The 17,245-nt window shown below is 38.5% G+C and overlaps 1 protein-coding gene across 2 annotated transcripts in view; it reads left to right on the forward strand.

Moving 5' to 3' along the window:
- The window catches only part of LOC126336405 (group XIIA secretory phospholipase A2), an 83,760-nt gene that overhangs the window by 56,581 nt on the left and 9,934 nt on the right, over positions 1-17,245 (forward strand). For both annotated transcript variants that reach the window (XM_050000097.1, XM_050000096.1), the window contains exon 2: positions 5,634-5,701. In XM_050000097.1, coding sequence (XP_049856054.1) covers positions 5,634-5,701 — 68 coding nt within the window. The remainder of the gene's footprint in view (positions 1-5,633; positions 5,702-17,245) is intronic.

Raw genomic sequence — 17,245 nt, forward strand, 5'->3', positions numbered from 1 at the left:
ACCTAGAATATTACCATTTTATGTGAAAATTTGGGAAGTAGCTGTATTTTTCCAATCTTTGATAGGAAGTATGCCAGGAGATGACAGTTTCTTCTCATAAAGATGAACATTTGTAATTGTCAGATGCCAAAAGAGGAAGGCAGTCTGCCTAAGTTTGCTAACAGGATTCTGGCCAACAAAACAATTTGTTAATAAAGCCATTCTATAGTGTTTTTCCACTTATAAGCAGAAGTACACTGAAGAAAAAGGGGAAAGATTTGGTATTTACTACTGAAACATGTTTCCACAAGTAAGAGTGGCACTCCCCGACAAACATTTTATGTTTTTTCCAAGGTACTGCAGAGACAACAAGCTCTTGTTTCGTTGTCGGAAACATCAGTCACTGAGACATTCAGTATGCTTCAAATGTGCTAATGACATAGAGAACAAAATACATTTTATTGAAATGGCTTTGTTGGAGACTGTGCTTTCCTATCCCGTTTGTGGACTAAAGTATATGAGGAAACAATCAGACAAATTGAAATATTTTCCGGCATAACTGATCCCAAGTCCTATAGGTTTCCATGCTATGCCATTCGTATGTCAAGAAAGCACTACACTTTCACAAGTGTAGAGATTGATTCAAACATATTTTTTCCTTGTTCTTACTATTTGTAAATCTCTAGACTAATAAGGGTGAAACATTTTCAGATAAGCTGCAGAGTGAAAACTTAGCTGGTGCACAACTTATTACACTTACTGAGCCAGTGATCTAATGAATCAACTTGCTCCTTCTGTGAGGCAACCAACCAACTGCACTTGAATATGCACAGCAAATTACACTATACGGAATGAGATTGATTGTCTCTTAGAACTCTTATGATTGACATTTAAAGCCAACAGTTTCAATGACCTCAACTAATCTAAAAATCAATTTGCTGCTCTGAGTTATTAATTATTAATTTACTCGTCACGTTCTGTAGGACCAAATTGAGAAGCAAATTTCTGAGGTTATGGAATGTGTCATAAATAAAATATTTATGAACCCAAATAAAGTCAATCCATAAGTTTCATTAAACGCAATCAACAATACAACAAGAATCAGCTTAATTTTTTCAAGGAACTCCTCGACAGAATAGAAGGAGTGACCATGAGGAAATACTTCAGTTTCGATTTGAAAGTGCTTGGATTACTGCTGAGATTTTTCTTAAATTATAGTGGTAGCTTATTGAAAATGGATGCAGCCATATACTGCACACTTTTCTGCACAAGAGTCAGAGAAGTCCAATCCAACTTCAGGTTTGATTTCTGATGACTATTAACTGAGTGAAAGCTGCTTATTCTTGGGAATAAGCTAATATTGTTAACAAGAAATGTTAATAAGGAATATATGTATTGAGAGGCCAATGTCAAAATACCCAGCCTCATGAACAGGGGTCCACAAGAGGTTCGTGAACTTACACCACTTATTGCCTGAGCCACCTGTTTCTGGGCAAAAAATATCATTTTAGAATGGAAAGAATTACCTCAAAGTATAATACCATATGACATAAGCAGATGAAAATAAACAAAGTAGGCTAATTTTCCTGTTGCATTCACTCACTTCAGATACCGTTCGAATAGTAAAAATGGCAGCATTAAGTCTTTGAACAACATCCTGAATGTGGGGTTTCCACAACAGTGAAATTTGAACTGTTCAGTTTCACTAATCATATACCCATTCTGTGAAATTAAAACACCATGTTTTGTTGAATTGTGTGTTAGAAAATGTAAAAGCACAGTCTTACTGTGATTTAGCATTAGTTTACTTTCTACAAGCCATGAAGTTAGGTCATGTAATGCACCATTTGAAACTGAGCCCATGTTGCACACAACAGCCCTTACTACCAAGCTAGTGTCATCAGCAAACAGAAATATTTTAGAGTTACACATAATACTAGAGGGCATATCATTTATACAGATAAGGAACAGGAGTGACCCCCAACAATGATCCCTGGGGCATCCCCCCACTTGACTGAACCCCACTGAGACCCCACATCACAGCCATTCTCAACATTGTGAGTAACGACCTTTTGCTGTTTGTAAGAGGTGAACCAATTGTGAGCTACTGTCCGTATTCCAATATGGTCCAACTTCTGGAGCAATATTTTGTGATCAACACAATCAAATGCCTTAGTTAAATAAAAAAAAAAAAATGCCTAGTGATTGAAACCTATTGCTTAACCCATCCAGTACCTCACAGAGAAAAGGGAATACAACATTTTCAGTTCTTAAACACCTTCTAAAGCTGAGCTGTACATTTGATAGCAAATTGTGTGATATAAAATCATCAATTATCCTTACTCAGCCTTTTCCATAACTTCAGCATACACTGATTCATAGAAATAGGTCTAAAATTGTCTACATTAGCTCTTTTTCTCTTTTTATAAAGCTGCTTTACTACTGAGTACTTTAATCGTCCAGGAAACTGACCATTCCTAAAGGAAAAATTACAAATATGGCTACATGCTAACATGTGCAACACAGTATTTTAATTTTCTGCTAGGCACTCTATCATATCCACGAGAGTCCTTATCTTCAGTGATTTGATTATTGACTCAATCTCGGAAAGGCATTTGCCAAGCAAGTTATATGATTCCCTGTAAAAACTAAACTTTTATTTAATTCACCAGCAATGCTCAGAAAATAATTGTTAAATACTGTAAATATATCTGATTGATCAGTAACAGAAATATTTTTACAATGAACTGACTACATCGTCGACCTTGTGCTGCTGACCAGACACTTCCGTCACAACAGACTATATGGTTTTAATTTTATCATGTGAATTAGCTACTCTATTTGCATGCCCTATACTCTTTGCCTTCCTAATAAAATTTTTAAGCACCTGACATACTGTTTGTAATGGGCTACTGTAGCTTGATTGTGACTACTTCAAAAATTTTGATATAGTTTGCACTTTGTCCTGCATGATATCCTTATCCCACTAGTCAGCCACGCGGGCTGCCTGTTACTGCTAGTACCCCGTTTAGAACGTTCTAACGGAAAGCAACTCTCAAAGAGCATGAGAAAAGTGTTAAGGAAAGCATCATATGTATCATCTATTTTATCGGCACTTTAATCATCGTGTCACTCTTGTTCCTTGACAAGGTTTAAAAAACCCTGTATTGCTGTAGGATTAACTTTCCTACATAGTTTGTAATTATATGTGACATTTGTTTGAGTACAAAAGCTTTGTAATGTTAAAATTTGTGCATCATGGTCTGAAAGAGCATTCATCCTTTTACTAACAGAATTCCTTTCTAGTAATGAAGAATGAATAAAAATATTGTCCATGTCTGTGCTACTGTTCCCCTGCACCCTAGGTTGGGGAGGGGGGTGGGGAAGAAAAAAACAACAAAAAAACAGTATCTGCATCAGATCATATGAATTTAGGAGATCTATCAACTTCATTTTTCTTGCATCATCATATAGAACATTTACATTGAAGTCATCACATATAACTAATTTCTAATACTTCTTACGAAGTGAATCACGAACTTGCTTTATCTTGAGCAGAAATGCTCTGAAGTCAGAGTTAGGGGACCTGTAAACAAGAACAATTCGAAGTTTAGTTTCACTAAAGTCAACTGCCCGTGCACAACATTCAAATATCTGCTCAATGCAGTGTTGTGATACGTCTGTGGACTCAAATGAATACTGTTTTTTAAGTACATAGCCACTTTCCCACCCTGCAGGGAACTCCTTGAAAAGCAGCCAGCTAATCTGTATCCTGGTAAAGGACGCCTCTGAATTGTCAAATTAGTTAGGTGCTACTCTGATATACCAATAATTTCAGAGTCAACATCTATAAGAAGTTCACTAACTTTATCTCTAATAGCTCTTATATTTTGATGAAATATGCTAATTCCTTCTCTACTTGGAAACATGACGTCCTCTGAAGGTGAGCCCTTAGTTAGAGGGACTTCCTTTAAGCAGATACACGTATCAGCTGACTCCAGTCTAAGAAAGGTGCAGCTGTAACACCAGCTACTACAGGAACTTTCCCATGAGTGATTCCACCACCACCCACTACACCATCGCCAATAAGCTTTGCCAGCCTCCCCTTCCCAAACCTGTTGAGGTGCAGGCCATGCCTAGTGAAACCCGATCTGCTGATAGACCCATCTGGCACCACTGAAATGTGACCCATGCCCTCTGCCATCAGTGTCCTCTCCAGCCCCATGTTAACGTGCCTAACAGCCACATTAAGACGAGTCTGATCATGACGGTGGAACAGCTGCACGAAATGCACATTAGTGCCACCAGTTTGAGTAGCTATCTTTACCAGGTCACCACCTACATCATCTACTCCGTCCCTATCAAGACTTTTTCCCTGCTCCTCCCACTATTACTACCTGATCCTCCTTCGTAAAATTCCTACATAACTCCCCTATGCTGTCAGTTGCCTGAGAAAACCCGGCACTAGGCATCATGATGATGGTGACCTGGTACTCACTCCCCAACACTTCCTGCAATGGCTAGCCCACATCTCTATTGTGCAAACTACCTAGCAGCAGAACCTTCTTCTTTTTGTAGACTTTGCAACTGGCCTAGGCCTCCTAACTTCTGAGGTCTGCTGCATGTTACCTACACCTACGGCTACAAGAGGCACCTCTCCACTGAGCTCTGACAGTTGGTCAAATCTACCGCATATACACAAAGTATAACTGTCTGAATACCACCTCCTTCTAGCTGCCATCTTGGCAACTGCCAGTTCCCATTCCCCACCACCCTTCACCCTCCTCAACCTATCTACTTCCTCCTTTCTATGTTGTAACTGCACCTGAAGGGCACAGACGTTACACTCCTGCTCCTCTATCAACTTATTTCTACTACAGATTCTTAATCACCAGGAGAGGATGTCACTAGGATACCCACTGGCATGCGTACTGCATTCCCCACACTGAAAATACTTTGAACAAATCCCACACCGTAACCCACTACTCACAAACCTAGGACAGAGCGCACACTTCTCACTCATGGTAAAATTTTACAGTTACTTAAAAAAACTATACGCCTACATTACCGAAGTTCAATTACACCAGCAGAACTAACGGTAGCAGTCTCGAAATTCTCTGTCTACTAAGAAAGCAACTGCTTGTATTAATACTACTACACCACAGCTAATACCAGTACCAGCAGAACTTCACAAAATTATTAGCTAAAACCAAAAATTCAAGTGGCCACTGGAACATTCAACGAAGTTAAAACATTGAATGAAAATTTTACTGAAATATTTCACTAGAAAAAATAAGAAACATCACCTGAAACCTGAAGCACAAAATTTAGTAAATGAGTTCAACGCACAGAAAACTCTAAAAAACGCACCGAGCGAATGTTTTCAAAAGTTTATTAAATCGTTATTTCACCACAAACAGCACGATGCACCTCTGGAAACCTATTAAATTTAATAACTGTATAACAGTGCACAAATAACTTTGTCAGTACTTAGCTTTACAACTGCTACAGCACCAACTGCACACCGCAAAATGTAAACACTCTACCAAGGCATGAGGCTTGGACGAACAATGTCACAAGTTGAAATGAGTGCCAGATGTAATACTTATTTTATGTCCTTGGCAAATAAATTAATTTTTTAATTTATGTTCCAGGGGAGAAGCCTAAGAAAAATAAATATCATACACCATCAAGTGATGGGTGTGGTTCACAAGGATTGAAAGTAAGTACCAATGAATTTTTTATTTTAATTTCTTATTCTCTTTTTCTTTAATAATTATTAATTAATCACACTATTTTGTTTTGAAAATTTGTGAGTGGCTGAGTTGATACAAAAGTCTCATAATGTGGCTGACATTTCAGGAAAATGAAATTATTGTAGGAGGTTATGATTAATTGGCAGTCACATTTAATCTATTCACTGTTATCATTTGATTCCTCACTCTACCTCTGTTGAATTTCTCCAGTCTAGCATGAAACGAAGCCCACAGGTTCACAAATGCTTTTCATATCTTCTAAAATTCATCTAGTATGTACATCCACTAGGAACTAGGAGGCCACGAAACCTCTACCCATCATAACTTTGCAATCTATCCACTATTCTAGTTCAAAAAATTCAGGACTTGCCACTAACAACATACATACGTTGTCTAAATACATTTTGCACTCTCACAATCTCAATCAAGTTCTCAGGCAGAATGCATTTGCAATATCTAAGACTGGTGTTCAATAGGTAATACAACACATTTTTTTCCTCGGCCAATTTTGGCTGGAGAAGAAAAATGTCGAATTGTTGTGGGGTGTCAAGGAATATTCCTGCTTCAGTCCCTATAGTATCATGAAGTTCTGATAGGTGACGGCAGTATAGCCTACAAAATGGAGTCTGTAACAGAGGTGCATTCCAAGTCATTGAGTTTATTTTGGTGGAAAACCAGAGCACTGCAGATATTCATAGGCACTTGCAATATGTCTATGGAGACCTGGCATAAGCAAAAGCATTGTGAGTCACTGGGTGAGGCGTCTTGTAATCATCGCGACAAGGTCATGTTTGATCTCCCGTGTGCTGGCTGGCTGCACACGACTGTGACTCATGCAGTGTTGAAACATGTGGACACACTCATTCGAGGTGATCACTGTGCAACTGGATATCTCTGTTGGTAGTGCTGACACATTCTTTCACCGGTTGGGATACTCGAAGGTGTGTGCCAGCTGGGTTCAGCGCTGCCTACAGAAGACCAGAAAGGGCAATGAAGGACCATCTGTACAGAACTGCTTGTGGTGCATCACAAGGTTGATCATGACACTTCTTTGTCAAACATCATCACATGCAATGAAACGTGAGTTCATCGTCTTAAACTGGAAGCAAATCAGCAATCCACAGAAAGGCACCACACCACATCTCCAAAGAAAAAGTTCAAAGCCGCACACTCAGCTGGAAAGTCATGGCTATGGTCTTCTGGGTCACTGAAGGGGTTAATCTGTTTGAGTCCTCCATCATGATGCGAAGATCATGTCTGAAGTGTGTTTATTGTGCTACCCACAGGAAGTTGAAGATGTGACTTCAGCGTGTTTGTCACCACAAAAACGAAGTTCTCCTTCTCCATGTCAGTGCAAGACCTTATGCAAGTCTGCACACCCGAGAAGAACTCACAAAACTTCATTAGACTGCTCTTCCTCATCCACCTGACAGCCTGAATCTTGCACTTTCCAACCTCCATCTGTTTGGCCCAATGAACGATGCCCCCCACAGGAAGCAGTGTCTGGATGATAAGGAGTTTATTGATGCAGCAAGATGTGAGCTCCAATGTCGACCAGTAGAGTGGTACCATGCAGGCTTAGTCCCTCCCAATAAAATGGCATCAGGCTGATGCACTGGATGGAGATTATGTTGATAAATAGGGTTTAGGGTTTTATAACCAAAACATTGCAGAAAAATGTGGTGTGTTCGAATAATGAATAAAACTGACCTGCTTTCAGAAAAAAAAAGAAAAAAAAGTTTTGTATTACTTATTGAACGTCCCTCATGTAACATTATAGTGTGGGTATATGTGTCTGTGTAATCATTTGACATGTGGTTCTTTGCGCACTTTCAGCGGTGGTTGGCTCCCTAATTCGAAATCTCTAGAAATAAGATGACTTCAGACCTTTTTTTCCCTCTTACTGTGAACCTTAGTATCAGCACTATGTGCAGTAGTACTTATGTAGCCATTGTTGAATGCTGTGTTTAATTATGCTGATATGCAGTTTGTAGCAGTATCATTATTGAAATTTCAGTGTATAAATGTGGTAGAAGTATAAAGCAGAGGTGTTAGTGGCTGCAGTTTGAGAGGGAGCCTTGCTCACATCACACTGCTCCTATCATGGTGAGAGTCTGTTTGCAGAGTAGGGCTTTATTCCTCAATTCTCTGCATCATCCGTTAAAACTGATCAAGAAAAAGTGCCCACTTTTATTTTATAACCAGGCACTATTTTCCTGTCCACTATGACTGCTGAAAATGGGCATTTGATACCTAACATTACTTTTCCCTATTTTTCTCAAAACTCATTTGCAGTCACACTTCCATTCTATATTGTCTCTTTTCTTCTTTACTGTTTTGTGTTTATTTCTCCCCACATCTTCCCTCTTTCTTTATGCCCATCTGCCCCCCTCACTACATCCCACCCTCAAATTGTATGAGTATTTCCTTTTTGTACTCTTTTGCAGTCTTCCTCAGATAATTTTGGGTTTTCCATTATTTCCCTAAATTGCTCCATGCAAATGCCAGGATGGTTCCTTTGAAAGGGCATGGCTGATTTCCTTCCCCATCCTTGACGAAATCTTAGCTTTTGCTCCCTCTTTAATGACCTCATTGTTGACAGGACATTAAACCCAGTCTTCCTTTCTTCTTTTTGTGTTATCAGCCCAAAAACAATTATGTATTGAAGTATCATTTTGAGTTTTCTTCTCATCTTTAGTTGAAATGTAGAATTTTTTGGGATGTGATTGTTTAGAACTATTGGATTGTGGCCCACTCTGCCAAAAGAGTTTCGGGTTGGCCAATCACATGTTTACAGTGTGTCTTGGCCTGTGGATGTGGTGGTTGGGGGAAGTGAAGGGGAATAATCTGAGCATTCAGCCCTGATGCTGCCTCAGCATTCTGTCCTCAGTACCTACACTCCTCCCTGATGGGAGAATTTGTGTTATTGCAATTTCATCAATAGTGCTCCCACCTGAGAACAATGCAGGCAGTTGAGCAAACAGCAGGACTCAACACCTGGACAGCCCCCCCCCCCCCCCCCCCCCCCCCTCACCCTCTCGCACCACCACCACCACCACAACAACAACACACTAGAACAGTCTCTCCCAGAAACATGTGATTGGTCTACACAGTACTCCCTCATCATAGAAGACTGTGGTTCAGTCGCTGTAAGAGAAAAAAATCCCACAGATACCTGTCACAGCCCCTTGCTTTAAAAGCTGAAAAGTTTTCATCAACAACTTCCTTTCAGCTATACTTTATTTCTGTTTACTGTTTTACATTCATTCCCTATTTGACCAAACTTAACTTTTTAATCTTGTGTTATTGATAGGCGGTAATATGTAGAAAATTTATGGCTTTGAGGTAATAGCTAATTATTTGGAGATATCCTTGAATGCGAATATTGATGATTGATTCTGTTGCTGCTTTTGATTGATCCATGTCTTTTGTGATGTGACCATTTTGACTGACTTCTGATTTTTTTTTCTGGCTATAGTTTGTTTGTCCTCTGTGTGTTTGGTACACTTTTTGTGAGTAAATAGTGATCACCTCAAGCAGTTCAGTTGCCAGTACCTGTATTGAATTATGGTGAATCTGGGGTTCCTACATTGGGCCTGCCTTCTTATTTACATACATTCTGTGCATGCTTTGACCATTAAGCATGATGGTTGAATATCACATGTCACAAGGTAGTCACCCACCTGCAATGTGTGTGTGTGTGTGTGTGTGTGTGTGTGTGTGTGTGTGTGTGTGAGAGAGAGAGAGAGAGAGAGAGAGAGAGAGAGAGAGAGAGAGAGAGAGGGGGGGGGGGGGGGGGATTTGAATAAACTTCGCACCACTTTGTGGGGCTGTTGCTGAAGCTGAATAACACTATCTCGCCAAATGATACAACCACTTCCATGATTTCCATAGCCATGCAGATGTGCAGATGCTGGCGCGATGATCCACTTCTATGTTTAGCACTGCATTGTGGTGTAGCTGACCACCATGTTTCCCAAAACTCAAGCATTCTGTCCCAGTTTTTGTGGAATAATCTCTAATAAGGTCCACTCAATTTCCTGTGTTATGATTACCTTACTAAAAACAAATGTAGAAAACTTTTGACAGGTACAAATTCACATTTTCTGAATCTGTTTAGAAAGGGACCTTGCTTATGGAACCAAAAAAGTGAGTTACATAAAAATCATGGTTTGAGAGACCAACAAGTGCTGTAAATTACTGTTTGTGTGTAAGAAATAGACCTGAGTATGATGGTTGCAAAAGCAAAAATTAGAAATATTCAAACATACATGAAGTAATACAAAAGAAATCTAAAATTCAGAAGAATGGAGTATCTGTAGTGGATATTTAAAATAAGGCTGTTAGTTTATAAATAAATATTTATCTTTGAGTATTATTTTGTGTATGTGTTTGTTGCCCTATTTTATTACTGCACAATTTCAAGTTCTGTATCTGAGAGTTTGGTTTTCTTTTACTTGTGTGTAACTCTTGCCAGCACTATAACATTATTACCAACACTGAAACCATGTTGAAAACTATGCCACTTGTAGAATTTGTGGCATCCTGTGTGAACGATAGCTCACAGTGCTACTGCAGTATGGCAAGACATGTAGCACCACTTTAGTTGCACATATGAAATACATCTTTACTCCAATTTGCAGGGATCTGTGTTGGTGGACTGGCAAGTTTCTTGTTGAATTGTGTACTCAAATATTTTAATTTCTCACCATCAAGGAAAACTAAGAACCTGGCTTTCATGATCAATAATAATAATAATAATAATAATAATAATAAAGCATGTTATCATAATAGGGCATTCCCAATGTAGCAAAATTTACTTATGTTACAAAGACTGAAGATGAAGATGGAGGGTGTCATGGCTTCCAGTGGCTTTATGCACTTTGAGGCAGCACAACTTCAGGAGAATGGGCAGACAGAAGAACTTTATAAAGGTGGATAACATTATTAAATAAAGCAATTCTTCAGGCTTTCCTGGTGATCAGTTGACATCTAGAGATGTCTAGTGTTCTACCACATATCAGTGTCGTCAATGTACGATATTTCGACGATATGACTTCTCTTCATCACATGCTACCTGAGACTGCTAGTTGAGTGGAACGGATCCAGTAATTATACTTACTGTCTTCTCATCCATGGTCAGTTCTAGGCATTCTGGCTCTGCTCCATTCCTACTAGAATCATCTTGAGGTATTGTGTTTCGGGTACAGTGTGTTTGGCAGTGATCCGATGTTCCATTTACAGTTCGGTGCACCTGACAGTGATTGGAGTTCAGTTCCCTGTTCAGGGCAGCTGGTACTCTGTCTGGGGTTCATTCTGCATATCCTCATTCTCAGTTCTTTTTGTTGAGTGCTGCTGCTGAAACCATAGCATTTTTAGCAACTGCAATGCAGGACTCCAGGCTTTGCTGAGTTGCTACCCAGTATCAGGATTCATGAGATTTTCTGCCACCTTTGACTTTATTGATTCTCATATAATACTGTCCCAGTATCTGGGGAACTCTGCCAGAACCCTTGATTTTTCATTGATCATTGATTAAGTTCTAGAGAGTACTCAGCAGTGGCTTATTTAGTTGCCTGTCTTAGGCAGAAGTGCTTCTGATGTTCTTAGCATCTGTGATGTCAACTATCCTGGTTGTTTGGCCAAAGTACAACATGCCACATTGGAAAGATGTAGTATAAATTCCGGGTTTTCAAAAACCAATGTCATCTTTCACATATCCCAATAATCCTCTTATTTTGGTAGTGGTTACAACACACAGTTGATTTTATGCTTCTTGAGAAGCTTGTTGATCTCGGCAGAACTACTCATAGACCCCACATAGGGCAGGTAAGGTACAGTGATTTCTGCATATTGCTCTTCTTCTCTATCATGTGGCAGAGTGTCTGGTTGAATTGCCTTCTGAATCTGTGTGACTGTATATCCATTTTTATAGAAGACTGAGCATAGATGCTCTGTTTTTTATGTCAAACTACCTTGATATGACAAGGTGTGTGCCCGTTCTGCAACTCAGTGGGTGTTGGTTTGTGGTACACACTGTGGCCTAATGACCCATCTGCTCTCCTTTTGACCAGCATGCCCAGAAATGGCCAGCTGCGAGTTCCTGACTCTGTAGTTTCATTTGTTTGTTTCTGAGTGCATGAAAAATACGTATTGGATATTGATAGATTTAGTTGACTATAATAGTAACATTTTCAATTAGTTTGTATTTCATGATTACTGTTTATAGTATCAATTAAAGTGAATTGTACACCAGTGTTGTTCTTGCTTAGTTGCTGACTGTTTCTTGATGTTCTAACTCATTTCATGTTACTTTCGAATGTCACTATATGCTGTCAAATTACTTGTATTTTGTTATCACTTTTAACTTGTTTATTTGGTTTATAGGAGCTTCACTATTCAGCCAGTTACAGCTTTGTTCTCATATTCATTTTGCTGCCATGCAGGGAAGTACTTGGTGGATGTTAATGATATATTGTAATTATTTGTTTGAAATGGAAAGCACCAACAGCAGAAATGTTATTGTATGAGCAATAGGAATGAATAAAATATATTGAGGGCAGTGAGAAGGCTGTGCTGCTTATTTCACTTTCTCTGTCCATTTTGTTTATGAGAAAGTGCTGGAAATGGAAAGGGGAGGGGGGGGGGGGGGGAGGGGGAGAGAGGGTGCGGCCGGAATTTCAGACGGCCTTAATGTTTGTGAGCTTGTAAAAGTCATATAACTAATTTTGTAGACACTGGGAAAGACATTTAACAGATTTGAGTAATAAGACTTGCAGCAGATCAGTTGTATAAATATTTGGCACAAGGAATAAGTAAAATTACAAAGAAAGGGAAAGGTGGGCCAGAACTCACCTTCAGGGAGTAGAAATATTAGGTGAGTTTGTAAGTTCATAGAATCTTTCTGTAAGTTTAATAAACACAACAGATACACATAACAAAGACATTAGTCATTAATAATATATTGTCCTTCACAATTTAAAGTGGTATGCTATTAACTGTGGAAATCATGTTGTTTTGAGGCAAAAAACGTTTCAAACCATATTTGGAGCATATTTTCATAAAAAAGGATGTTCCTTGAAGATTTTTTGGTAGAGAGCAAAAAAGGTGAAAATCTGAGAGCACGAAGATCAGGCGAATAAGGTGTGTGCAGAATGACTTCCCAACCCATCTTCTGTATAGTGTTTTCTGGCAGAATGTGGGTGGGCATTATCCTGGAACAGCATCAGTTGACGCAGTCTTCCTGGTTGCTGTTCTTGGCGTAGTCCAATTTCCTGCCTGAATTGGCAGGCTAGAAAAAAATCTTACCTTCATAGTCTCATATGTTATTGAATTTAGCATATTTTAAAATGAAGGACTAAGTAAGGAACACACATTTTTTTTGTTATCTCCAAAAAAAATTCTGCTCCGAGATAGAGCCCTCCAAAGGTTACTACACACATATCATTTTGAAGATGGAAATTTGGAAAACATTTTAAAATGCTGTACCTCTGGAACAGTTCTAGCTATTTTGTTGGGGTTTTTCTTATTTGAAAAATTATTGCTTTATAATTACAAAGAACTTCTCCATTTGGACTTATCTGTCAAAGTTCTTTTACTATAGTGTTCTGAACTTTTTTTACACTTTATGGAAAACAATATTTTTACAAAACTGCCAGTCCATAAAATTTTGATTTTTTTTTCTGTTGATTAGTACCATATAGTTCTACATTCCCTGAAAATGAGGGCTCCCACTTTTAGGTTGAACAGGTTTTATAAACGATTGAAATTTTTGCCATGCATAAGACCTGTTTTATTACCACGTTAGCACATAATAGACTCATAAAAATCAAAACCTATCCTTATTTAACATAATTTTAGTTTTGCAAAATGAGTAAGAGACTCATTTTTAAGCATTTAAATGGTTCAAAAATATATGTGAAAGGTCCAAAGACTTAAAAGGTTTCAATTTATACAACTTCTGAGCATTCTGTTTTGTACTGAAATTAGCCAGTCAACAAACTAAAAATATATTCAGTATTTTCCTTTGATTTAGAGTGATGCCTTCCTGTTGAACCAATAGGAACTGAGCACTTACTGTCTCCAAAACATTGTGAACAGGAATTGAGCACTTATGGCACTGTTGCTGTACATCAACTGGAAATGTATATCCAGCAGCTGCTCCATGTTGTAACATAAAGTTCACTGCAATATTGTGTAACTCATAACTGGTGTCTATAATCTCTGCAATCCACCAGTTACAATCATACACACACACCCCAAAAACATCCCCCTTCACAGGTTGTGAATTTGAATATTATCCTGCTGTTTCTGGGGTTTTGGCTGAACGAAGGAAATTTCTTCTTTCTTGTTCTTTAAAGTGCGTGCAATATGAGTTTGACTATCACTTTGAGTCCAAAAATGTGTCGTCCGAATTTCTTTAAAGGATTAATTTGTGTGGAGTGTTCTCTTTTTTCTGCTTATGGAATTCTTCAATTTCCTCTTTGGATAAAAGTATGAGGGCTGCGGATGTGTAAGAGTTCACATTCTCATAAAATCCTCAGCATTCTGAATTGCAGCTGTATTTCAAGTGAAAAGATTGTTTTGTAGCATAGTGCTTCAGCAGACCTCGTACACCACCACAAGGCCCCTTCCTGTGACCAGTAGTACTGTGTATACAGTCAGTTGGCACAAGCAACTTACTCAGTTCAAATAGCTGGTAACAATTTTTAACACGACTAGGAGCACCATCAGCAATAATGATGATCTTCTCTGCCCCCATTTGCAGTTGAAGAATTTTGTGCACTTCTAGACCCTTGTACTTCTTGTGAGTGAATTACAGACCAGTTCTCAGAAAAATTACAGTGAAGCACTAAATATAGCTCTTCAACCTGTACACACCCTTTCACTTCTGCAATGTGTTGTTGTTGCAATTTCTTCAGATGCTGGTGTGTTACTGCTTTCACTGACCATTTACCAAGTTCATCAATGAAATTGTCGAAGGCAACAATTTTCTTAATTAGTTTATTTTCCTCCCATGTCGCATATGTGATTTCTTCAGTGTTATCTGCTACGTCTTCCAGGCTAAGTGTCTGTAAAGACAGCCCTCCCTTTCCAGGGAAGTGACCACATTCTTGAAACAAACAAGTCTCTCACTGTCCGCACAGACTACTAATGACTTCATACGCCCAACCAATGTGTCATATGTCGCATGCTCCAGTCAGTTCTTCAAAGTTACCACCCAAAGTTCAAAATTCATGCAGTACACACATAAACAGACATACTAGGTGGGTGGTGAACTACCCACTTCGGTTGTAGTACATAAAGGTTTGATCATCCAAAATGTGAAGTTGTGTAGTTTGATCCTATAAATTGCAGAAGTTTCTTCAATACTGCGAATGATGTACGTCTTCACTTTCACAACTTTTTGACATTCAACAGTCCCATTTATCTTCCAGGTAAAATAACTGCACCATTTGAACCTGAGCTGCTTCTACAGGATGACCATAATAGGGATCTGGTTTTCCAAAAACTCCTTTGACAGACCTCACATTTCTTGATTTGTTTACCATGTGCTTTGGTACTGATGGGACGTGGTTTAAGTTTGTTTTCTTTGAAAATGTCTCTGTAATAATAGTTAAAACTTGCACCTTTACACCGTAGGATACAAAATATTCAACAACTGAGTTGATATTTGTTAAAAATTCCTGGCAAGAGGTACAAGAGTGCTTTGGTTTATTTTCAAGATGTAATTTCTACTTTGCAGAATGTGGTCAGTTTTGCTGTAGTGTACTCATCCATAACATAGCTTTAGTAGTTTCTCTGTGCTTTCTTGATGCATAGAGCTTATGACTCGACTTCACTGACCACAGTTTCTTAACAGGACTGTCACCTACCCCTGTAGTTGACTGATTCAGGGTATTTAATTCTTCATCTATTGATGCAAATTCTGGACCATGGGAGGCTTCACCTTGTTCAGATACTATCATCGTTGTTATTCTGTCAAAACATTTATAACACAAAAAGTCATCACTGGAAACATCTTCGCTTTGAAACAGAGTCTTCAAATGAGAAAACTTATTCCCAACCTGAACAAAGTCTGTTTTTTGTTTGTCTTATATATCACTCTTTTATGCATTTGCAAATAGTCAGCAAACTTCACTCTCCTGTTGCCCCAGTCAGAAGATATTTCAAACAGCCCTTTCCACAAAACACAGTGCAACTGTGTCAACTGGCAAATTCCTCATGAAAACACAGACCTCTCTGGCTGGTCTCAGATTTCTTAGAAGCCCCTTTAGTAAACTAATTAACACTGAACATCTATGATACAGAAACTTGCAGTGAACAACCACGACAAAGAAACTGATGAGAAACTACAAAGAAAGTGAAAAAAATAACGGCAACAAAGAAAGTGATAAGAAATAACTGCAACAAAGACAATAGAAATAAACATTGTAACAAAGAAATAATAAGAAACAACTTCAGTGAAGACGTACATTACCCCTGAAAGTTAAAAAGAATGATTTTTAGAATGAAACCTGTCCAACTTAAAAGTGGAAGCTCTCCTTTACAGAAAATGTAGTACTACATGGTACTAATCAGCAGGAAAAAATCTAACTTTTCTGTTTTGGCATTTTGAAAAAAAATTTTTTTCTTTAAATTATAAAAAATTCAAAATAGAACAGTAAAAGAACTTTGACAGGTATGTCCAAATGGAGGATACTATTGTAATCATAAATCAACTAACTTTTAAATAATAAACTCTAACAAAATATCTAGAACTGTTAGAGTGGTAAAAGCACTTTAAAAAGTTTTCTGAAGTTCGCATCTTCAAAATGGTGTTGCAGTGTCATCTTTGGAGGCCTGAATCTCAGGGTAGGAATGTTTTTGGAGAAAGCAAAAAAATTATGTGTTTCTTACTTACTCCTGAATTCAATAACATCCGAGACTATAAAGGTAACCCCCATACCTGAAGTGATACGGATTATATCTCTTAGATTGCATCTGCAAAACATCTCAGTTGTTGACAATAAACGTCAGCAGTGATGGTTGCACCTCAGTGAAGCAATTCGTTGTGCACCACACCGTCACTGTTTCACCAGATGCATAACATTATCTTTTGTGGATACGTGCAGGTCTTTGTACAGAGAGTTGCTGCTTTGTTTGTGCTCAGCCATTCCTTTCTTTCTTTATGTTAGCATAAAGACACCATTTCTCATCACCAGTAATGATACACGACAGGAATGGTCAGTGTTCTTCATGAGGAATATTTGGCAAGCAGAGGGTCGCATACGGGCAACCACAGATTTTTATGCCTAGCGCACGCAGTACCCATGCATCCAGTTTCCGAACCTTCTCCTTTGTATGCAGATGTTGCCCAGTGGTGGAATGATTACAGTTAATCACATTTGCCAGTTCTTGAGTGCAATGATGTAGATCATTGTTAATTAATGTGTTTAAATGACCATCAGCAATTCCCAAATGTTTTCCTGAATGTGGAGAGTCACTAATCTCAAAATGATTATTCTTAA

The sequence above is a fragment of the Schistocerca gregaria genome, chromosome 2 (assembly GCF_023897955.1).
Source record: "Schistocerca gregaria isolate iqSchGreg1 chromosome 2, iqSchGreg1.2, whole genome shotgun sequence".
NCBI classification, from domain to species: Eukaryota; Metazoa; Arthropoda; class Insecta; order Orthoptera; family Acrididae; genus Schistocerca; species Schistocerca gregaria.